The 25,000-nt window shown below is 36.8% G+C and overlaps 1 protein-coding gene and 4 long non-coding RNA genes across 5 annotated transcripts in view; 4 read left to right on the forward strand and 1 right to left on the reverse strand.

Moving 5' to 3' along the window:
• Positions 1–1,353: 1,353 nt before the first annotated feature.
• LOC113635219 lies at positions 1,354–2,815 on the reverse strand. The gene is made up of 3 exons (XR_003438780.2): positions 2,754–2,815; positions 1,896–2,007; positions 1,354–1,815 (listed from the first exon to the last, which is right to left on the reverse strand). It is a non-coding gene; the product is annotated as an uncharacterized LOC113635219 (long non-coding RNA).
• Positions 2,816–4,121: 1,306 nt separating this feature from the next.
• Positions 4,122–5,543, forward strand: LOC113635334. The gene is made up of 2 exons (XR_003438803.2): positions 4,122–4,847; positions 5,338–5,543. It is a non-coding gene; the product is annotated as an uncharacterized LOC113635334 (long non-coding RNA).
• Positions 5,544–13,775: 8,232 nt separating this feature from the next.
• Positions 13,776–15,201, forward strand: LOC113635181. Its single transcript, XR_003438771.2, has 2 exons — positions 13,776–14,323; positions 14,701–15,201. It is a non-coding gene; the product is annotated as an uncharacterized LOC113635181 (long non-coding RNA).
• A 1,028-nt stretch (positions 15,202–16,229) lies between these two features.
• On the forward strand, positions 16,230–18,521 carry LOC113635187. The gene is made up of 3 exons (XR_003438772.2): positions 16,230–16,244; positions 16,629–17,186; positions 17,937–18,521. It is a non-coding gene; the product is annotated as an uncharacterized LOC113635187 (long non-coding RNA).
• Positions 18,522–22,466: 3,945 nt separating this feature from the next.
• Positions 22,467–25,000, forward strand: part of LOC113635223 (E3 ubiquitin-protein ligase NEDD4-like) — a 25,235-nt gene continuing 22,701 nt past the window's right edge. Inside the window, exon 1 of the mRNA XM_047822616.1 lies at positions 22,467–22,816. Within this exon, the coding sequence (XP_047678572.1) occupies positions 22,760–22,816 (57 nt within the window). The 5' untranslated portion in view covers positions 22,467–22,759. The remainder of the gene's footprint in view (positions 22,817–25,000) is intronic.

A 25,000-nucleotide genomic window follows, 5' to 3' on the forward strand; every position in this document is an offset into this window, starting at 1 on the left:
ATATTCAAAAGGATGTATAAGTCATACTTCATTATTTTGCATTATAATAAAACGGGAGCCAATACCAAAGTTGTAATTTAAGCAAAGTCAAAATGAAACACAAAAACATTCTGCAAAAAGGTAATATTTAATTACACAATTACTGAACTATTATTCTAACAGGATTTAGTATATTCATTCTGTCATGTAGATAATAGAAAGAAGACTGAAGCCCGTCTAACTGGCGGGGGCCCACCACCACCTCCCCTCACCCCATCTGAGGAGCTGGCTCTGTCCCTTAATAAAGGGTGACCAGTGGTTGCTGGCATTCCAGGGGGCAGTTCCTCGCACACACCATGCACCACAAGTGATGGTGACAAAATGGTGAAATGTTAGTTTACCTCTATGATTTGTTTTAATTTTTTGTCCTAATAAACTACTATCTGTCACTTAAAGGCTTTTTGAACAAGATAAATTTTTATGTAGGCTTATTTTATTTAACTGCATATGATGTATAGGCTACTGTGATCTTAGTCTGACATGTTACTCTTTTCATGTATTATTTTCTTTGATAATATTGAGAATTTAATGGGTTGTGTGTTCTTATAGATACTGATGGACGGATTGTATTATTGGACCCTCCAGAAAGAACACAGTCTGTTACAGTTGTAAGTGATTTGTTGTCAGGTACCTTTAGATGCTTTTGGGTTGGTTTTTTTTTTTTTTGCCAGATAATGTATACTTGAATATTTCTCCTGTAGGATGAAGATGACGATGAAGAGACCACATCTGCTGTGAAAGAAGTGGACAATGCTGGTAGATCCACTGAGGTATGATGCATACCATTATAATGTATGGACCCTTTTTGCATTAGAGTAACAAACTGTCATTGTCCTTTCACAGTACATACCTAGGGATTTGCCCACACATGAGGGTCCTTCAACCTCAGCACACAATCTAAGCAGGGTAAGAATTTGTGTCCAGGTGTCCATATTTGAATTTTATTGTCTGACCAAACAATCTCATTCATTAAATTTTTTCCACCTTCCTAGTGTCCAGCAAAGGAGCTGTATAAGGTCCATCTTCAAAAACAAATAAGAAAAAGTGACATGGAGATGGACCTTATACAGCTTCAAATGGAACAGAAACTGCTCCTCATTAAAAAAGCAGCACTTGAAATTGAATTGCTGGAGCATCGCCTAAAGGTGAGAACTTGTCTGAATATTAATCTGTTGCATGTTAAAAGTGTGTGTGTGTGTGTGTGTGTGTGTGTGTGTGTGTGTGTGTGTGTGTGTGTGTGTGTGTGTATGTGTTTTTTATATATATATATGTGTGTGTGTGTGTGTGTGTGTGTGTGTGTGTGTGTGTATGTATGTGTAAAGCAATATAAAAAAAAACATTTTATTGAATTTTACTTGTATTGTTTTTCAGGAAATAAAGAAATAACCTGCCTAGCAGACCAGTGCAAAAAAAATAATAAAAGTAATTGACAGATCCTGTCTCTCAAAAGTCTTCTGTCTCTGTTGGCCTCTAAAATCTGTAGGTGTTCCTCTGGGCCATCTTCCTCAATACAAGGAGGGTGGCTCTCTCCTCTTATAGTGGCAATATTGTGAAGCACAACACAAGCCACTAAAATGTCGCATGCCCTCTTTGGACTAACCCGGAGCCCACGCAGACACTGAAACCGAGATTTGAGGATCCCTATAGTCATCTCCACCTTGGCTCGTGTTCGGTTGTGAGTCACGTTAAACCGTGTCTGTGGTTCAGGGTAGGGTGTCATTAAATAGGACAGACCAGGGTATCCTTTGTCCCCCAGCAAGTAACCATTGTACTGTCCTGTAATGATTGAAGTGTACAACACAATTAGAATGTAAAAAGGAAAAAAAAAAAAAACAATTGTATAACGCAAAACGTACCCTGCTGAAATGTCTGGCATAATGATGACTCACGGGAAATTCTGGCATCATGCACAGATCCTGGCCATTTTGCCTCGACATTGGTAATGATTTGTGTTGCCTCACATATTACCTAGTTAGTGGAAAAAGTAATGACTTTAATGATTTTAAGAAGGGAAAAAATTAAGTTGTTACCTGCACATTGATACTATGAATAGATTTCCTATTGACATAGTCTCGCTCATTTATTGGTGGAGCTTTAATAGGAATGTGTGTGCCATCAATGCACACAATTACATTTGGAAACCATGAAACAGAAAGTTATGGAAGTATGAAGTGTGTGTGCACATAATGAATACATGTACAGATATAAATAATATGACTAAATATTAAATATGCGTCATAGATTTTACTACTACAATTCGTCTTTAATAACAAGCAGAGGTTTATGGCCAGGGAACTGCACAAACGTGGGTAAGAACTGTTTAAGTGCCAGACATACTGTACGAACGGCTCTACACACAGTTGCCTTTCCCACATGCTCTGAATCGCCCACACTATACAAAAAATGGCCAGACGCAAAAAACCTAAGTGCTAAGCGCAGAACCGCGGTCATATTTGCGATATGCGGTTTTAAAAGACGTGTTAAATAAACTAACGAATCTTTTGAAAAACGATAACGCTCTTTCAAATATTTATTAGGGTATGCAAACACATACGCGGTCTTATAACCCTCTCCCGACGAAAAAAACTCGTATAATTTGTGCTTCTACGTCCACAGGATCCTCATCAAAAGGGTACGCCATGCTCAGCAACCTTCTGCAACGAAGTTACACTGAAACATAACCTGCTCCCGAGTTGCTATGGTTACATACATACCCAGAAAGTTACCTCCGTTTTTGGAGCCGAAAGTTGAGGTTATCCACGAACTTACCCTTAAACATACCTAGGTATGTCACATAACCTGCTTTCTGGAATACCCCCCAGGTGTGGGTGTGTGGGTGTGTGTGTGTGTGTGTGTGTGTGTGTGTGTGTGTGTGTGTGTGTGTGTGTGTGTGTGTGTGTGTGTGTGTGTACGTTGAGAACGCTGAGTGAACAATTCAGTTTCACTTACAAGTTTATTGCTCTAGTTTGCCCCCTAGTGGAATAACAGAAGTCTTTTTTTTTGGCTCTGCAGGTGTGAAATGGACCGACATGCACCGCCTGGCTGACAGGGTTCACCTGGAGGAGCTGGTGAAGATCGGCATCCTGCACGGGAATGTGGACGACATGCTGAAGGTCGACCTGGGTTCTGTGTCCATGCCACATGGACCACGGGGAGCTGTTCACCTGCGTCCCGCGCACCGTCCAGGAGATCGAAGACTTCATGGCAGACAGGAGCGAGAAATCCTTCAGCAGCCTGAAAGATTAAAGCGTCATTACCATCTTCTGCAGAAATATTCACAGTGCAGATTATTTACTCTGTTCGATTCTCTAAAAGCAATGCATGTGTCTGCTTCTCGAATCACGAGCTCTGGGATTTTTAAACAGATAAATCAGTCATTAACCTACAATAAAGTGCCAGAGCAACTTACTTTGTACAATTTTTCTCTACAAAGACGATTCACCGATGATGAAGTTTAAACCAGTTTATATCCATAAAATATCACATGTACCTTCCTCAGAAGTGACAGTTACTAATCAGTGTTGTACTGCATGTCTAACCTCAGTTATCGCATGAAATAAATAAAGATTTTTTTAGCATCTTCAGAGGGGTCTGTCATATTGTAGATGATGAAGGACGTGAAATAAAATGAGAGAAAACACTAAAAGGTAAGATGACGTGTGCGCCGTACAGAGTGTTACCTCGAGTCTGTAACCTGTGTTACTGAGCTGTACAGGTGTCACCGTCACAGGGCTGTATTATTCTCATTCTCTATCATTAGAATCTGTTATCGTGACCGTAGTTTTACACACACTTGTATCTCCACCTGATACTGTAAGGGTTTGGACTACAATACTTTTACCTTAGATCGAAAGGAAAACCTCAATACCGACCTATACAGCAGCTGAATCATTTGATGACTCATTTAACAATTGAATCATATGAATCACTTATTATGAATCTTCCATTTTTACCATCACATGAATATCATTATATAAGTTTTGTAGTTTCAGCTGGAAACAGAACCACAACTGATTCCTGTAAGAACATGTTTAAGATCATGTATCGAAAGGAAAAATTCAATACCGACCTTTACAGCAGCTGAATCATTTGATGACTCATTTGATGAATCACTTATTATGAATCTTCCATTTTTACCATCACGTGAATATCATTATATAAGTTTTGTAGTTTCAGGTGAAAACAGAAACACACCTGTTTCCTGTAAGAACATGTTTAAGATCATGTGACACTGATGATCCATAAAGTTTACAGTAGTTTCTCCCTCACCTCCCCCCCTTGAAGTTCCATTAAATGTATAAAAGCCGACGGAGCTGCTCGGGAACAATAGAGGAAGAAGGAACATGACCGAGAGCCGAGTCAGGGACAGTGACCGGGTCAGAGATATGTACGAGGGAGTTAAGCTACTAGATAAAATGACTGAAGCACAAAAAAAAGCACACAGAGAAAAAACTCTTCACAAAAATCCAGATGTTTTATTCAGAATCTTTAAACAGGACAGACTCCATGTGCTGCTCTTCATGCCAACTGACACCGAAGAATGGAAGAGGGTGATTCAGGACAGAAGCAGAGCTGACCTTTCTGTTCAGCTGACGGGGAGACATGGTCATTTACCAATCATAAACATGTCTGGTCCTGAGTATGACCTCAAATACATCTGTGAGTCTTTTGATCAGCTCTATAATCAAGTGCAGGAAAACATTCAGGACAGAGCAGCACCACAGAGGACCGATGAGGCTGAGAAGGAGGAATTCGATGTGAAAATCAAGGAGCTGGAAGAGGGAGTCAAGATCCTTTAAAGAAAATCGGTAGGTGTGTAAAACAGGATGTACTCAGCTTTACTGAGTTTCAGGAAAATGTTTCAGTGCTTATTTAAATTAAGCAGCTTAAAGGTTGAGAGTTTGTTTTAAGTTGATTTTTAATGCACAGATTCAACAGAGAAGTGTATGAATTCTGAAGTGTAGAGAAAATTATCTGTTCGAATTCAAACATCACTGGAAATTTGTTTAAAATAATTCACAATGGGTTTAATGTATCATTATGTCACTTTTCCAATTACTTTTGGTCACTTAACAAAATGGCCCAAAATCAGACTGGCCCAAAAACTAATAAGTGGTGTAATTCCTACACTGTTCGTCTTATGTGGATGGAAATACCTTTAAATTAAAGCTGCACCTTGAGCTCAGATTCATTATTATTCACTTTACCACCAATGTTATGTTGTATAACAGCAAAAATATTCTGTCTATTTATATACAGTACGATGTAATGATCTTTTCCTTTTTTAAACTATTACAGGAGGAGATTACAGGCCAAAGACAAGGCCGGTGACGTCCTGCTTTCCTTTCATCACTGCGCTGTATATTTTAAAAATATATTAAAATAGTTGTAATATAGTTAAGTGGTTGAATAAATGCTCGACTGCTCCCATAATCTCTCTGGGTAAAGAGGAAGATACACGTTGAGACTTTTCTCCTTGGTGATGGAATAAACTTCTGAAAACATCTGGGGTCTCATTTATAAAGCGTGCGTACGCACAAAACGGGGCTGGAAACGTACGTATGCCAGTTGTCGCGCAAATGTTGTGATCTATAAAAAACAAACTTAACGGGAGAATGTGCGCACCTTTAAGCAAACTTTGAGACGTGTGTATGCACATTCTGGAGACAAAGGGACTTGGCAACACAGATGGTGAGGTTGTGAACTGAAGTTAGGTTGTAGAAAATATATGTGAGAAAAACGATTAGAATTAATGACATATAATTTTCACTCCATTTCATGCGTTATATCCACATTATCATGAAGATTAAATCTAACAGTGTTATTTGTGACGATTGTATTAGGCTATATACATCTAGTAAAATCCAAACATAATTCAAAACGTATTTAAAATAATAATAATAATAATAATAATAATAATAATAATAATAATAATAATAATAATAATAATAATAATAATCAGCGCTGCCTTACAGTCACATTGTCCACAACGGGAGCGCAGGAGGAGATGGCGCGACTACATGTCATACAGAATAGCATGAAATACCTTTTTATTACAGAACTGCAGAACACAGTGTAAAAACAAAATATTTTCCTTAATGTACACATATCATAAAATGTCAAAGTCTGCAAATACAGTCATGAAGCCCAATCGCTACTCATCATCGGTCCTAACTATTACGGTGTTCATTACAAAACCGTCATGAAGAAGTATGTGTTCACTATAAGATTTCCGTCTTAAATTTTCACCCACAAATGAATTCTGTGATTTTGTCAAGGTGTTAACGATCAGTCTAATTGCTAGAAACATATAAATCCTCCGGTGATCCGATTATGTAATGCTTCATGATGGCACTGCTGGCACTGTTGGAGGATTACGCCAATAGCAGAATAAGGAGAGAACGAGTTTCAGGGAAAAAAAAATAACTATAAGTAATCCTCAACTTTGTGTCTAAAACCTTTTCGTATATGAAATAATTCTATTGGAATCTATCATCTCACCCTATAGATCTGGTATATCACAGCCCTCCCTGAGTGCCACAATATCTGTCGTTTTGAATGGTATACTTAATATGGGTAGTCGATACATCACGTTCCCCTACACTGTGCGAGAACAGGTCGACATTACCCCATTTTTAAACCTGTAGAGTGCAGAGGAAACTCATTATAACGAGGTCCACTCTCATGCCCGCGCAGTTGTGGAGCGTGTAATGGGCGTGTAAAAATGGGGCATGTACAGGGCGGGATATGAGGCTGGTTCACGTACGCACATCTGCAGGAACATTGCTTACAGGTGTGCCTACGCACGGTTTTATTAATCGGAATATTTTCTGTTGTAAGTCATTTTTGGCAGTTTTATAAATGAGAACCCTGAACTGAACTTCAAACGTCGGGTGAAGACTGAACCTCTTCCTGAAATATTTAAAGTAGCTTATGAACTTATGTTTTATTGTTTTAATGTTGTTTTTATTGTATATTGTTTTAAACATAAATGAACTTATGTTTTATTGTTTTTTGTTGTATTTTTCGTACTTGTATTTGGTTGCATTGAATGATAGACACTTTTTTAATGTCACTCTAAATAAGGGCTCCTGCCAAATGTCCTAAATGTAAATGAGTCCAAGCAGAACTTTATACAAACGGAACAATAACGAGACCTTACATAAACATACTTCAGAGGTTTTGTGATAAAAGCCCAATGCCATTCGTATAATATGACTGTGAAAGCTAATTTTTTTAACTAATAATTAATTGAGATTATTAAAAATCCAGTTAAAGATTGGCAGATAAATGGTTTTATATGTTAATATCTACTATCTGTTATATTTTTTCTTAGAGGAACGTTTTCTTGTTCACTGTTGTTCGTATACAGCCTATATAGTGGATAGAATAATAAAATCTTTTTTTTTTTAATTCATTAATTAATTAAAAGGCATCATTCACTGTTCTATGTTTTTAAATAATTTAAATAATAATTTCAAAATTATTAAAAACCCAGTTATAGATCAGCAGAAAGCTTACCAGGGACTCGTCCACAATATATACTGTAATATATAAATATATAAGTATTTTCAGGTGGAAACAGAACCACAAGTGATTCCTGTAAGAACATGTTTAAGATCACTGGCTATTTTCTGATCACTGAGTCACTTGCTATTTTCAAACAGTGGTTGAGGACCTACTTATTCAGGAAACACTTCAACTAGCACTTATTTCCCTATTTTTTGTATTTATTGAAAAAAATATATAAATAAATAAAAAACCCTTTGACACTTTTTCATTGTAACTTTGAACAATGATTTAAACTCGTGGTATCTTAAGTCTGTAACCTAGTGAGCCAGCATTAATGTATCCATTGATAGAGATTTAAGCCCTTACTGTATGTACGTCACTCTGGATAAGGGCGTCTGCCAAATGCTGTAAATGTAAATGTAAGATCAGGTGACACTGACGATCCAGAAAGTTTCGTTTCTCCCTCACTTCCCTCCACTTGAAATTCCATTAAACGTATAAAAGACGACGGAGCTGCTCGGGAACAATAGAGAAAGAAGGAACATGACAGAGAACCGGGTCAGGGACAGGAACCGGGTCAGGGACAGGAACCTGATCAGAGACATGTACGAGGGAGTTAATCTAGATGAAACATCCAAAAGACAAAAGAAAGCATACAGAGATGAAACTCTTCACAGAAATCCAGATGTTTTATTCAGAATCTATCGACAGGGAAAACTCCATGTGCTGCTCTTCATGCCAACTGACACTGAAGAGTGGAAGAAGGTAATTCAGGACAGGATTCAGGACAGAAGCAGAGCTGACCTTTCTGTTCAGCTGACGGAGAGACGTCCTATAAGGGGTCATTTACCAATCATAAACATGTCTGGTCCTGAGAATCACCTCGAATATATCTGTGAGTCTTTTGATCAGCTCTATAATCAGGTGCAGGAAAACATTCAGAACAGAGCAGCAGAGAGGAACTATGTGGCTGAGATCGAGGAACTCAACGTGAGAATCAGGGAGCTGGAAGAGGAAATTGCGATGCTTTACAGACGATTGGTAGGTGTGTAAAACAGGATGTACTCAGCTTTACTAGGTTTCAGGAAAATGTTTCATTACTTATTTAAAATTAAGCAGCTAAAAGGTCGAGAGTTTGTTTTAAGTTGATTTTTAATGCACAGAGGCATCAACGGATTTATGCTGTGTGTGTGGGGGTGTTATTTAATGTTGGTTGGGATGAATTCTGAAGTGTAGAGAGAATTATCTGCTCAAATTCAACCAGCATCAGGAACAAACTCAGCATCATTTTAAATAATTATAATGATATTAATGTATTATTATGTCATATTTTTGTCTCCTAATAAAACAAACTGGCCCAAAAACTAATAAGTTGTAATTCCTACACTGTTTGTCTGATTTGAATAGAAATACCTACAATTTAAAGCATTATTTTACTTCATTACCAATATTCTGTGTTGTAGCAGCACAAATATAGACAGCTCAAATATTCTGTCTGTTTATTTACAATGTACTGAATTTTTTATTCTTTTAAACTATTACAGGCGGAGATTACAGGCCGGTGACTTCCTGCTTTCCTTTCATCACTGAGCTGAAACTTTTTTTTTTTTTAATATTTTTAAATAGTTGTAATATACAGATGCATCTCAATATATTAGAATGTTGTGGAAAAGTTCATTTATTTCAGTAATTTAACTCGAATAGTGAAATGTGTGTATTATAAGTCTTTGGTTCTTTTACCTGTGATGATTTTGTCTCACATTTAACAAAAACAAAACAATTCACTATCTGAAAATATTAGTATATGGTGTCATGCCAATCGGCTAATCAACTCAAAACACCTGCAAAGGCCGATGGGGGGAACAAAGCACCAGGCCAGGCCGATGGGGGAGCAAGGCACACGGTGAGCCGATGGGGGGAAAAAGGCACACGGTGAGCCGATAGGGGGAAAAAGGCACACGGTGAGCCGATGGGGGGAGCACAGCACCCGGCCAGGCCAATGGGGGAGCAAGGCACACGGTGAGGCATATGGGGGGATCAAGGCACACGGTGAGGCCTATGGAGGGGAGCAAAGCACCCAGCCAGGCCGATGGGGGGAGCAAAGCACCCGGCCAGGCCGATGGGGGGAGCACAGCACCCGGCCAGGCCGATGGGGGGAGCAAAGCACCCGGCCAGGCCGATGGGGGGAGCACAGCACCCGGCCAGGCCGATGGGGGGAGCAAAGCACCCGGCCAGGCCGATGGCGGGAGCACAGCACCCGGCCAGGCCGATGGCGGGAGCACAGCACCCGGCCAGGCCGATGGGGGAAGCAAAGCACCCGGCCAGGCCGATGGGGGAAGCAAGGCACACGGGGATGCTGATGGCGGGAACAAGGCACACGGCGAGGCCTATGGGGGGCAAAGCACCCGGCCAGGCCGATGGGGGGAGCAAGGCACATGGTGGCAAAGCCAGAGAGGGCCGAGCGACGTCCACAGCCGAGCATTAGGGCCGAAGTCCTCGAAGTAGCGACGGTTAAATAGACATGTCAATGAACAGACAGGGAACAGTTGTGCAGAGACGGGGAGGAGTAAACAAGGGCAGGTTCGACACGTGACGGAACAGAAGTACATGGCCAACAGTCCGGGCTGAACCGTAACAGAGGGTAAGCCACAAACATTCATTGCCAAACAAGCTGTTTAAGCTGAGTCTAAGGAAAAAAGTGTGGAAGAAAAAGTCGTATAACCGAGTGAGAGAACTGCAGCCTTAAGAGGCTTGTCAAGCAAAATCCATTCAAGAATTTGGGTGAACATCACAAGGAAGGCTGGGGTCAAGGCATCAAGAGCCACCGCACACAGACGTGTCAAGGAATTTGGCTACAGTTGTCATATTCCTATTGTTAAGCTACTTCTGTAACACAGACAACATCAGGAGAAGAAGAACTGGACTGTTGCCCAGTGGTCCAAAGTCCTCTTTTCAGATGAGAGCAAGTTTTGTACTTCATTTGAAAACCAATGTCCTAGAGTCTGGAAGAAGTGTGGAGAAGCTCATAGACCAAGTGGCTTGAAGTCCAGTGTTGTTTCCACAGTCTGTGATGATTTGGGGTACAATGTCACCTGCCGGTGTTGGTCCACTGTGTTTATAAAAACCAAAGTCACTGCACATGTTTACCAAAACATTTAAAGCACTTTATGCTTCCTTCTGCTGAGCAGCTTTTTAAAGATGCTGTTTTCATATTTCAGCAGGATTTGGAACCTGCCCACACTGCCAAAAGCACCAAAAGTTGGTTAAATGACCGTGGTGTTGGTGTCCCTGCAAACTCACCAGACCTGAACCCCATAGAGAATCTACTGTATGGGCTATTGTCAAGAAGAAAATGAGAAACAAGAGACAAAAAAATGCAGATGAGCTGAAGGCCATTGTCAAATTATCCTAACCTTAGCAGTGCCACAGACTGATCACCTCAGTCTGTAATTAAAGCAAAAGGAGCCCCTACTGTACAGAGTATTGAGTACATATAAAGTAAATGAACATACTTTCCAAAATTTCACTAAATATGTTTTTTATTGGTCTTATGAAGTATTACATTTTTTTGAGATATTTATATTTATATAATTTATGATTTATATAATACACAAGTTTCACTATTTAAGTTGAATTCCTAAAATAAATGAATTTATTTTTTAATTTATTGAGATGCACCTGTAGTAAGTAAATGCTCGACTTCTCCCTTTATCTCTCAAAGTAAAGAGGAAGATACACATTGATCCTTTTCTCCTGGGTGATGGAATAAACTTTTGAAAACATCCGAATTGTCGAGTCCTGAATGTTTGTATTTGGTTGTATTGAATGATACTTTAAAGCAGTGGTCCCCAACCCCTGGGCCGCGGACCGGTACCGGTCCGTGGACCAAATGGTACCGGGCCGCCCAAGGAACATTAAATTATTTCCATTTTATTTACTGTGGTGTCTTTCTCTTCCATGGACGAGAGGTTAACCGGGAGCTGAGGGACGTCACCTAAAGCCGCACCAATACCGCGCATGCCCAAAATTTCGTGATCTCGGGCCGGGTTTAGGTGACGTCTGGAGCTGAGCGGCTGTGAGTGGCAGTGGCGTTGTAGCTTTGGTTGAGGGAAGGAGTGTATCGCTCTTCTCTCTGTTCACCGGTACTTTGTCATGTTTAACAGTGCTTGGTGTACGTGTATATTGTGTTTGCTCAAATTTAACCCACAAATTAGCAAAAATGAGATGAAACAGACGTCGTTAGAAAGTTAGAAACTCTGCCGGTGTTCTGGATTAAAGTCATGGCGGAATACCCTGAGATTGTCACCACAGCACTTACATCCCTATCGACATTTCCGACATGCTATCCGTGTGAAGCGGGGATTTCTGCAGTGACGGCAACCAAAACAAAACAACGGAATAAATTACGACCCCATCCCGCCATCCACATGGCCTTACATGCAGGATTTATTTTAAGCCATAGAAAAAAGAGAGTCTTTCATGTTTAGATGCCAGCTCTGTCCTGCTTCCGTAATACTGTAAGATTTCGTCTTACAAGAATTCTCCTCCGTATTTGGGAACATTTGTAGAATTGTAGAATCATAATGGCGATCTTAATTCGTCGTGCGCGGCTAGTTACGTTAGTAAGCTAACGTGACCCGTGACTCTTGAGCAGAGGTTTATATTAACGTTACTGATCTTTTACAGTGACCCGATAACTCAAAATTTTGTTCTTGATACCTCACCGGTTGCCAAGTAAATTTCTTTCTCATATCATTTTGACGTAAAGCAGGATAAGATTACTGCACAAACACTGTAATTGCCCATCACACACCAAAGCATTAGACAAATAAATACTGAAATTTTGAATTACTGTGCTGAATTAGAACTTTTTTCTTCTGAATCTGTAGAGCAGGAATGCTGTGGCTTTTTCTTGGTAACAAAATACACATTTAATACTGTACATAACACCAATGATGCAGACAGTCTTCTTCTTTCGGCTTTTCCCTTCAGGGGTCACCACGGCGAATCATCTCTCTCCGCCTATCCCTATCTTCTGCATCCTCAACACTTGCACCCACCAGCTTCATATCCTCATTAATTACATCCATATACAGTACCTCCTCTTTGGCCTTCCTCTTTGCCTCCTGCGTGGCAGACAGTAATATTGGATATTCACAAATTCTTTTCATTTTCTCTGAAACTCATCCTGTTGTTTGATTGGGACTTTTTTAATGTTTTATTGTAAGATAAATGCATGCATTATTGAATTTACATTAAAACCAAATCTCCCCGTGACCCGAGGTAGTTCCGATAAGCGGTAGAAAACAAATGAATGAATGAATGAATGAATGAAACCAAATCTTTGTGGTGTTGTAACATCAATACACACACTTTCATCTTCCACCCTCAGTGCTGTCACACTCCTCTGAGCTCCTCTACGGTTGCTTACATAAATAAGTTCTCCTCAAATGAGGGTCTTTCCATTAACTAGAAGAATTGTTATACATTTTCTATTTAATCAAATTGATTTATGAATTTTTAACTTTGTGGAGTAAAGATTGAGCTTTGAGAAGGTTTGTTGAAGGTATCTAGGCAGACTCCAGGTAGCACCGAGTAGCACCTTCCATATCCTGGTCCAGAGGAGAATCTTGATGTTGATTCTTTCACCTGAAAATGTAAGTTAAAGAATTAAATTTTACCTTTAAAAACAGATGAATAATCAATAGTAATTATTACTATTAATACATAATTGTAATCAGGTAATGCCCTTAATTAATAGCTTGATGAATCACTTAATCGTTTAACAAATCACTTAACGAATCATTTACTGAATCAATTAATAGATCACTGATGAATCATTGTTTTTTTTTTAAGTGAATGTTAGTTTATTGATAATTATGCCTATGACGTAAGACCTGTGCTTTTATTTTCCACCTGATTTCTATGTACTGTATATTACTGTATGATTGTACTGTATATTACTGTATGGTTGTACTGTATATTACTGTATAAATGTACTGTATATTACTGTATGGTTGTACTGTATATTAATCAGATAATTACCACATTAATTATCACATAATGTTAAAACCACCCCTTTTTCAGAATAACACACACACACACACACACACACACACACACACACACACACACACACACACACACACACACATAAATCACGTGACTTGTTGGATTCCTAAAGTTTCGTTTTCCTTTCTTCCTCCTCTTGCAGTTGGGTAACATGTTCTTCATGAGTATTAAAGCTACAGCGAGCTGTTCATAGCACAAGTGAAGGAAGACACATGGCAGGAGCAAGACTGACAGACATGGACCGGGTTAAGGACATGTATGATGGAGTTGATTCTGCTACAATGAATAAACAACAAAAAGAAGCGCACATAAACAGAACACTTGAAGAAAACCCAGATGTTCTGTTAAGGGTTTATAAACAGGGCAAACTTCATATGTTGTTCTTAAGACCGACTCGTCCTGGACTGTGGATGAGTGTGATCCAGAGAAGGATTACAACCAACCTGTCTTTTCAGATGACTAAGAGACGTGCTGAAGACAATATCTTCAAGATCACCATGTCTGGTCTTCAGAATGAACTTCAACGCTTCTGTGATGAGTTTGAAGATGTTAGGAGAAATATGATGCTAGATAAAGGAGCAGCAGCACAAAACAACCCAGAGGATGATGTTGAGGAGCTCAGAGAGAGAATCAAGGAGCTGGAACTGGAAAACAGAAGACTACGTGATCTTCTAGATCATTAGATGTGTCTTCACACCAGGTACTGGTCAACACTGTTTCTGATACATCATGACATTATATAAATTATTTCAACCTTATGTTGAGAGATATATCTCACTAAACATTTATAAATCCACTTGTGTGTATGAACTATTGTTTTTTTATTTTTTGGAGAAAGTGTTATTCAAAGGTTTTTGTCTAGTTTTCACATAACATAAACACTACATGTTTTATCTATCACCAAATAAAGACGCTCAAAGTTTCACTTTGTACAGTAAGTGTGTGTGTGTGTGTGTGTGTGTGTGTGTGTGTGTGTGTGTGTGTGTGTGTGTGTGTGTGTGTGTGTGGTGTGTGTGTGTGTGTTGTCTACAGTGGATAAAATATAATGATATTTGTTGTTGTTGTTGTTTTTATTAGGTGCACACCCGAGGCCTGTGTATCACAGTTTCACTTTCCTCACTGCAGTGGGAGCAAAACCGGCTTTCATTTAGTACTGAGCTTCACAAAGAAGGAATGAATTTCAATTAATCTAAGGCTTAGGAATAGATTTAAACTTACTCATGTTTGTTTGTTTGTTTGTTTTTCGTTTGGTTTGATTTATTGATTTTATTGTATTCAGTTTTAAATGTTTATTTCTCTCATACACAACGTTGCACATTACGACATGCAGATAAATGTTGTCCTAAAAGAAGAATATAATTGTTACAATAAAAGTAGATGTTGGATTATCTGTACAAATAATAGGAATAAAATATAAAAATATATAAATATATTTATATGAATATAGTACAGTGAGCAAACAGTATGACTTTGGGAAATAAAGTTCAGATGTTTACTATATTTTTTTGCATATAATAGCCATGTAATAACATTTACTGTGCGATTTAATAAACATTTAATAAAGTGATTATTAAAACATTTTTAGACTCCAATCTACTGACTTTCTAATCGCTTTTGTTGTGAATGTTCAGGTGTTTGTCCTGTAGATGGCGTCATCATTCCTCAGTCAAATGTCGAGTGGACAGGACAAAACACCAAAATAACACCAACTACTCTTCTATAATGTGTTATCTGATGTGTTTTAAAGTTATTGAAGATATTATAAATTATTACTGGGATTAAACTGAAATTGCATGTTCAATATTTACTCTCCTTAACAAATTTTGTTAGTATTAGTTTAGTATAGCATAGTTTTGTAGTTGTTGTTTTTTTTTGCTCCAGACTAAATTACATCACACACGATGTTGCCATCACATACATTATATAACATCACACATGCACTATATTACCTCACACACTCACTATACTACCTCACACACGATATATTACCTCACACGCTCACTATATTACCTCACACACGCACTATATTACCTCACACATGCACTATATTTCCTCACACACTCACTATATTACCTCAAACACGATATATTACCTCACACATGCACTATATTACCTCACACAAGATATATTACCTCACACACGCACTATTTTACCTCAAACACACTATATTACCTCACACACAAACTATATTACCTCGCATTATATTACCTCCCACACACTACCTCACATGCACTATATTACCTCACACATGCACTATATTACCTGTTGAAGACATTATAAATTATTACTGGAATTAAACTGAAATCGCATGTTCAATATTTACTCTCCTTAACAAATTTTGTTCGTATTAGTTTAGTGTAGCATAGTTTTTGTTTTTTTTGCTCCAAACTACATAATAAATACTAGAATATCTTCTAAGCTTTAATTTGAATTGAACACACCAAAAGACATTTTTGAAATGATTTGTGTTACAGTCAGTGTGGGCTTCACTCTGGTTTCTTCCAAAAACACACCAGTACATGGATTGAATATGCTAACTTGTTCCTAGATGTTGGTGATGTCTCTGAACAGAATAAAGCGCTTACTGAAGATAAATAACATTGATATATTATTGTTTAAATGTAAGTATTTGAACAATTGAATTAAGGTCATATAGCCAATTACATCAAATGACATATAGGCTACGCTTGCTATATTACATCATATACACACCATGCCTCATCATACACACATCATATCTCATTACACACTCCTCATACTACATTATACACACACTAAATGACATCACACACTATATTACATCACACACAATATAACATAGCACACGCTCTATATTACCTCACACACAATATATGACATTACATTTATATAACATCACACACACACACACACACACAAACACACACACACACACACACACACACACACACACACACACACACACACAAATCACGTGACTTGTTGGATTCCTAAAGTTTCGTTTTCCTTTCTTCCTCCTCTTGCAGTTGGGTAACATGTTCTTCATGAGTATTAAAGCTACAGCGAGCTGTTCATAGCACAAGTGAAGGAAGACACATGGCAGGAGCCAGACTGACAGACATGGACCGGGTTAGGGACATGTATGATGGAGTTGATCCTGCTACAATGAATAAACAACAAAAAGAAGCACACAGACACAGAACAGTTGAAGAAAACCCAGATGTTCTGTATAGGGTTTTTGAGCAGGACAGACTTCATATGTTGTTCTTAAGACCGACTCGTCCTGGACTGTGGATGAGTGTGATCCAGAGAAGGATTACAACCAACCTGTCTTTTCAGATGACTAAGAGACGTGCTGAAAACAATATCTTCAAGATCACCATGTCTGGTCCTCAGAATGAACTTCAACGCTTCTGTGATGAGTTTGAGGAGATTAGGGAAATGGTAATGCTAAATGAAGGCACAGCAGCACAAAACAACCCAGAGGATGATGTTGAGGAGCTCAGAGCAAGAATCAGGGAGCTGGAACTGGAAAACAGAAGACTACGTGGGCTTCAAGAGCATTAGATGTGTCTCCAGACCAGGTACTGGGAAATGGTGCGTTAGTCAACAATGTTTCTGATACATGAACACATTATATATATTATTTCAACCTTAAGTTGAGAGATAAATCTCACTAAACATTTATAAATCTACTTGTGTGTATGAACTGATGTTTTATTTTTTTGAGAAAGTGTTCTTCAAATGTTCCTGTCTTGTTTTCACATAACATAAACACTACATGGGAGCACAGTGTTTTAGTGGTTAGCACGTTTGCCTCACACCTCCAGGGTTGGGGGTTCGATTCCCACCTCCACCTTGTGTGTGTGGACTCTGCATATTCTCCCCATGCCTCGGGGGTTTCCTCAGGGTACTCCGGTTTCCTCCCCCGGTCCAAAGACATGCATGGTAGGTTGATTGGCATCTCTGGGAAATTGTCCGTAGTGTGTGAGTGTGTGAGTGAATGAGAGTGTGTGTGCCCTGTGATGGGTTGGCACTCCGTCCAGGGTTTATCCTGCCTCGATGCCCGATGACGCCTGAGATAGGCACGAGAAGTTCGGATAAGCGGTAGAGAATGAATGAGAGAGAGAGAGAGATAAACACTACATGTTTTATCTATCACCAAATAAAGAGGCTGTGTGTGTGTGTGTGTGTGTGTGTGTGTGTGTGTGTGTGTGTGTGTGTGTGTGTGTGTGTGTGTGTGTGTGTGTGTGTGTGTGTGTGTGTGTGTGTGTCTGTGTGTGTGTTGTCTACAGTGGATAAAATATAACGTCATTTGTTGTTGTTTTTATTAGGTGCACACCCGAGGCCTGTGTATCACAGTTCCACTTTCCTCACTGCAGTGGGAGCAAATAAAGTCCACCATAATCCTGAATAATGAAAACCGGCTTTCATTTAGTACTGAGCTTCACAAAGAAGGAATGAATTTCAGTTCATCTAAGGCTTAGGAATAGATTTAAACTTACTCTTCTGTTTTTGTTTTCCTTGTTTATTTGTTTGTTTGTTTGTTTGTTTGTTTGTTTGTTTGTTTGTTTGTTTGTTTGTTTGTTTGTTTTTCATTTGGTTTGATTCATTGATTTTATTGTATTCAGTTTTAAATGTTTATTTCTCTCATACACAACGTTGCACATTATGACATGCAGATAAATGTTGGCCTAAAAGAAGAATAAAATTGTTACAATAAAAGTAGATGTTGGATTATCTGTACAAATAATAGTAATAAAATATAAAATATATAAATATATTTATATGAATATGGTACAGTCAGCAAACAGTATGACTTTGGGAAATAAAGTTCAGATGTTTACTATATTTTATACTATTGTAATTACATTTACTGTGCGAGTTAATAAACATTTAATAAAGTGATTATTAAAACATTTTTAGACTCCAATCTACTGACTTTCTAATCGCTTTTGTTGTGAATGTTCAGGTGTTTGTCCTGTAGATGGCGTCATCATTCCTCAGTCAAATGTCGAGTGGACAGGACAAAACACCAAAATAACACCAACTACTCTTCTATAATGTGTTATCTGATGTGTTTTAAAGTTATTGAAGATATTATAAATTATTACTGGAATTAAACTTAAATTACATCTTGAATATTTACTCTCCTTAACAAATTTTGTTAGTATTAGTTTAGTATAGCATAGTTTTGTAGTTGTTTTTTTTTTCCTCCAGACGAAATTACATCACACACGATGTTGCCATCACATACATTATATAACATCACACACGCACAATATTACCTTACACACTCACTATATTACCTCACACACACACACACACACTATTACCTCACACATGATATATTACCTCACACACACGCTATATTTCCTCACACACTCACTATATTACCTCAAACACGATATATTACCTCACACATGCACTATATTACCTCACACACTCATTATATTACCTCACACACGATATTTTACCTCACACACGCACTATATTACTTCACACACAAACTATATTACCTCGTACTATATTACCTCCCACGCACTATATTACCTCACATGCACTATATTACCACACATGCACTATATTACCTGTTGAAGATATTATAAATTATTACTGGAATTAAACTGAAATTGCATGTTCAATATTTACTCTCCTTAACAAATTTTGTTAGTATTAGTTTAGTGTAGCATAGTTTTGTAGTTGTTGTTTTTTTTTTTTTTTTTGCTCCAAACTACATAATAAATACTAGAATATCTTCTAAGCTTTAATTTGAATTGAACACACCAAAAGACATTTTTGAAATGATTTGTGTTAAAGTCAGTGTGGGCTTCACTCTGGTTTCTTCCAAAAACACACCAGTACATGGATTGGCTATGCTAACTTGTTCCTAGATGTTGGTGATGTCTCTGAACAGAATAAAGCGCTTACTGAAGATAAATCACATTTATATGTTATTATTGTTTAAATTTTAGTATTTGAATAATTGCACACGGACTATATTACATCACAAACGATATATGACATCACATACATTATATAACATCACACAAACACTATATTACCTCACAAATGAACTATGTTACATTACGCACGTATATGATGTCATATACGTGCGTAATGTAACATAGTTCATTTGTGAGGCAATATAGTGTTTGTGTGATGTTATATTGCACCATATTTCCTCACACACAATATATTATCTCACACACGCACTATATTACCTCACACACGATATATTACCTCACACACGCACTATATTACCTCACACACACACTATCTTACCTCAAACGCACTATATTACCTCACATGCTCACTATATTACCTCACACACGCACTATATTACCTCACACGCACTATATTACCTCACACATGCACTACATTACATCACATCACAAACACACTATATTACCTCACACACGCACTATATTACCTCACACATGCACTATATTACCTCACACACACTATATTACCTCACACAAGCACTATATTACCTCACACGCTCACTATATTACCTCACACATGATATATTACCTCACACATGCACTATATTACCTCACACACACACTATATTACCTCACACACGCACTATATTACTTCACACACTCACTATATTATCTCACACATGATATATTACCTCACACACACTATATTACTTCACACACTCATTATATTACCTCACACAGGATATATTACCTCACACACACACTATATTACTTCACACAAGTGCTATATTACCTCACACATGCACTATATTACCTCACACATGCACTATATTACTTCACACACACACTATATTATATCACACATGCACTATATTACTTCACACACTCACTACAGTATATTACCTCACACACGATATAATCCGGATTCTCTTTTTATTATCCTTGGAGACTTTAACAGAGCAAAACTAATCACCATCTGGTTTGGTGCAGCAACTAAACAGGACAGAAACAGACTGCAACGCACAGTAAAAACAGAGGAGAAAATAATTGGTGCCCCCCTGCCCACTCCCCAGGACTTGTATGACACAAGAACCAGAAACCGGGCAGGAAAAATCACCACCTACCCCTCACACCCTGGACACAACCTCTTTCAGCTCCTCCCTTCTCTCAGGTGCTACAGAACTTTCTTTACTAAAACTGCCAGACACAAGAACAGTTTCTTTCCCCAGACAATCACCCTGATTAACAACTCACCATCATTATATTCACTGCTTCATATCTATAAGTGCTGCATTATCAGTCATCACATCATCTGTATATATTACACACTCTACTGCTGCTGTATATTGTACAATACTGCTGCTGTATTGTATTGCACAATATTGTTATTTGCACTGTGCACTTCCCACACTTTATGTACATAATCAGTCATATATTCTGTATTTATATTTAATACTCATAATGTCTATTGTATCACATTTGCATTGTCTTGTATAGTGTTATTTATGTCTGTATTGTCTTGTATAGTATAGTATTATTTATGTCTGTATTGTATAGTATAGTGTTATTTATGTCTGTATTGTCTTGTATAGTATAGTGTTATTTATGTCTGTATTGTATAGTATAGTATTATTTATGTCTGTATTGTATAGTATAGTATTATTTATGTCTGTATTGTATAGTATAGTGTTATTTATGTCTGTATTGTCTTGTATAGTATAGTGTTATTTATGTCTGTATTGTATAGTATAGTGTTATTTATGTCTGTATTGTATAGTATAGTGTTATTTATGTCTGTATTGTCTTGTATAGTATAGTGTTATTTATGTCTGTATTGTATAGTATAGTATTATTTATGTCTGTATTGTATAGTATAGTGTTATTTATGTCTGTATTGTATAGTATAGTATTATTTATGTCTGTATTGTATAGTATAGTATTATTTTTGTCTGTATTGTATAGTATAGTGTTATGTCTGTATTGTATAGTATAGTGTTATTTATGTCTGTATTGTATAGTATAGTATTATTTATGTCTGTATTGTATAGTATAGTGTTATTTATGTCTGTATTGTCTTGTATAGTATAGTGTTATTTATGTCTGTATTGTATAGTATAGTATTATTTATGTCTGTATAGTATAGTATTATTTATGTCTGTATTGTATAGTATAGTATTATTTATGTCTGTATTGTCTTGTATGGTGTTATTTATGCCTGTATTGTCTTGTAGTATAGTGTTATTTATGTCTGTATTGTATAGTATAGTATTATTTATGTCTGTATTGTCTTGTATGGTGTTATTTATGCCTGTATTGTCTTGTAGTATAGTGTTATTTATGTCTGTATTGTATAGTATAGTATTATTTATGTCTGTATTGTATAGTATAGTGTTATTTATGTCTGTATTGTATAGTATAGTATTATTTATGTCTGTATTGTATAGTATAGTATTATTTATGTCTGTATTGTATAGTATAGTGTTATTTATGTCTGTATTGTATAGTATAGTGTTATTTATGTCTGTATTGTCTTGTATAGTATAGTGTTATTTATGTCTGTATTGTATAGTATAGTATTATTTATGTCTGTATTGTATAGTATAGTGTTATTTATGTCTGTATTGTCTTGTATAGTATAGTGTTATTTATGTCTGTATTGTCTTGTATGGTGTTATTTATGTCTGTATTGTCTTGTAGTATAGTGTTATTTATGTCTGTATTGTCTTGTATGGTGTTATTTATGTCTGTATTGTATAGTATGGTGTTATTTATGTCTGTATTGTCTTGTAGTATAGTGTTATTTATGTCTGTATTGTATAGTATAGTGTTATTTATGTCTTCTGTACTTTTGAGAGTCACAAACAGCTGGAACCAAATTCCCTGTGTGTATCAACACACTTGGCCTGTAAACCGGATCCTGATTCTGATTCTGATTCTATTCTAGGGGTCGAAAAAAAAGTTGGATCGAAAGAATGAAAGGAATGCGAACTGGCAACCCTGACGAGAACGCGTGGTATAAGGAAAAGGGGCGTGGTTAACTGGAAGTGGGCGTGGTGAGCGGAAGGAAGCGGACGGAAAGAAGATGGCCAGCGTTGTTACTACGACACGTCTGGTGATTTAATCCCGGGACTGAACACGAGCTAAAGTAGAAGCTACACTAACGGATTATTATTCTTCGTGTTGTCGCGGATCTGTGTCCACTCGGCAGGAGGATGAGTAATAACATGGCTGCACTTGGACCCGAAATCCGAGGACTTCACGTCGCTGAGGTAAGGATCTGTAACCGACATGTTATCTTCATCATCATCATCATCATCATGTCACTTGTCTTGTGGGTTAAATCTCCATTTCATCCATTAATACACCCGAATAGCTGCTTAGTAACAGTGAGAGGACACAAGTGACCAAGTTGGAGCAGATCTGTCCTGGGGTTAGATGATTAAAGGAGGCTGGATGAAGCTCAGATCTTCTTCCATTTAACTCCTTCACTTCTGCTCACTGGCCTCAAGATCAGCTCCAGAAGACCAACACTCTCTGACTGACCAGTGCTTCTCCATCTGACCCTTTTAAAGCACCTGATTACTTCTGTCTACTCTCAGGGCTCAGAGATGGAGATAACCTTGAAATGCTCTGTTCACCGTACAGACCTTGGTGATCAGATCAGGTGATAATAATAACTGTGTGATGAGACGTTAGAGGAGATTAATCACAAACACAAACGGCTTGAGATAGTCGACGTAATCGTCAGATGAATAAAAACAGTGATGAAGAAAATGATGATGATGATAATACCATGAGTATCAGCTGATATAACTAGGTGATGTATGAACTATGATCAGTCAAATAAAATATACATAGCTAAAACACACACACAAAGTTATTTTTTTGATTAATATTTCACTCAGAATCAGGATCAGGTTTATTGGCCAAGTGTGTTGACATGCACAAGGAATTTGGTCCCAGCTGTTTGTGACTCTCAAAAGTACAGAAGACATAAATAACACTATACTATACAATACAGACATAAATAACACTATACTATACAATACAGACATAAATAATACTATACAAGACAATACAGACATAAATAACACTATACTATACAAGACAATACAGACATAAATAACACTATACTATACAATACAGACATAAATAACACTATACTATACAATACAGACATAAATAACACTATACTATACAAGACAATACAGACATAAATAACACTATACTATACAGTACAGACATAAATAACACTATACTATACAATACAGACATAAATAATACTATACAAGACAATACAGACATAAATAACACTATACTATACAAGACAATACAGACATAAATAACACTATACTATACAATACAGACATAAATAACACTATACTATACAATACAGACATAAATAACACTATACTATACAAGACAATACAGACATAAATAACACTATACTATACAAGACAATACAGACATAAATAACACTATACTATACAGACAATACAGACATAAATAACACTATACTATACTATACAAACATAAATAACACTATACTATACAATACAGACATAAATAACACTATACTATACAAGACAATACAGACATAAATAACACTATACTATACAATACAGACATAAATAACACTATACTATACAATACAAACATAAATAACACTATACTATACAATACAGACATAAATAACACTATACTATACAATACAGACATAAATAACACTATACTATACAATACAAACATAAATAACACTATACTATACAATACAGACATAAATAACACTATACTATACAATACAAACATAAATAACACTATACTATACAATACAGACATAAATAACACTATACTATACAAGACAATACAGACATAAATAATACTATACTATAGAATACAGACATAAATAACACTATACTATACAATACAGACATAAATAACACTACTATACAATACAGACATAAATAATACTATACTATAGAATACAGACATAAATAACACTATACTATACAATACAGACAAATAACACTATACTATACAATACAGACATAAATAACACTATACTATGCAAGACAATACAGACATAACACTATACTATGCAAGACAATACAGACATAAATAACACTATACTATACAAGACAATACAGACATAAATAATACTATACTATACAATACAGACATAAATAACACTATACTATACAATACAGACATAAATAACACTATACTATACAATACAGACATAAATAACACTATACTATACAAAACAATACAGACATAAATAACACTATACTATACAAAACAATACAGACATAAATAACACTATACTATACAAAACAATACAGACATAAATAATACTATACTATACAGACAATACAGACGTAAATAACACTATACTATACAATACAGACATAAATAACACTATACAAGACAATGCAAATGTGATACAATAGACA

The sequence above is a fragment of the Tachysurus fulvidraco genome, chromosome 13, assembly GCF_022655615.1.
Source record: "Tachysurus fulvidraco isolate hzauxx_2018 chromosome 13, HZAU_PFXX_2.0, whole genome shotgun sequence".
Taxonomy (NCBI): Eukaryota; Metazoa; Chordata; class Actinopteri; order Siluriformes; family Bagridae; genus Tachysurus; species Tachysurus fulvidraco.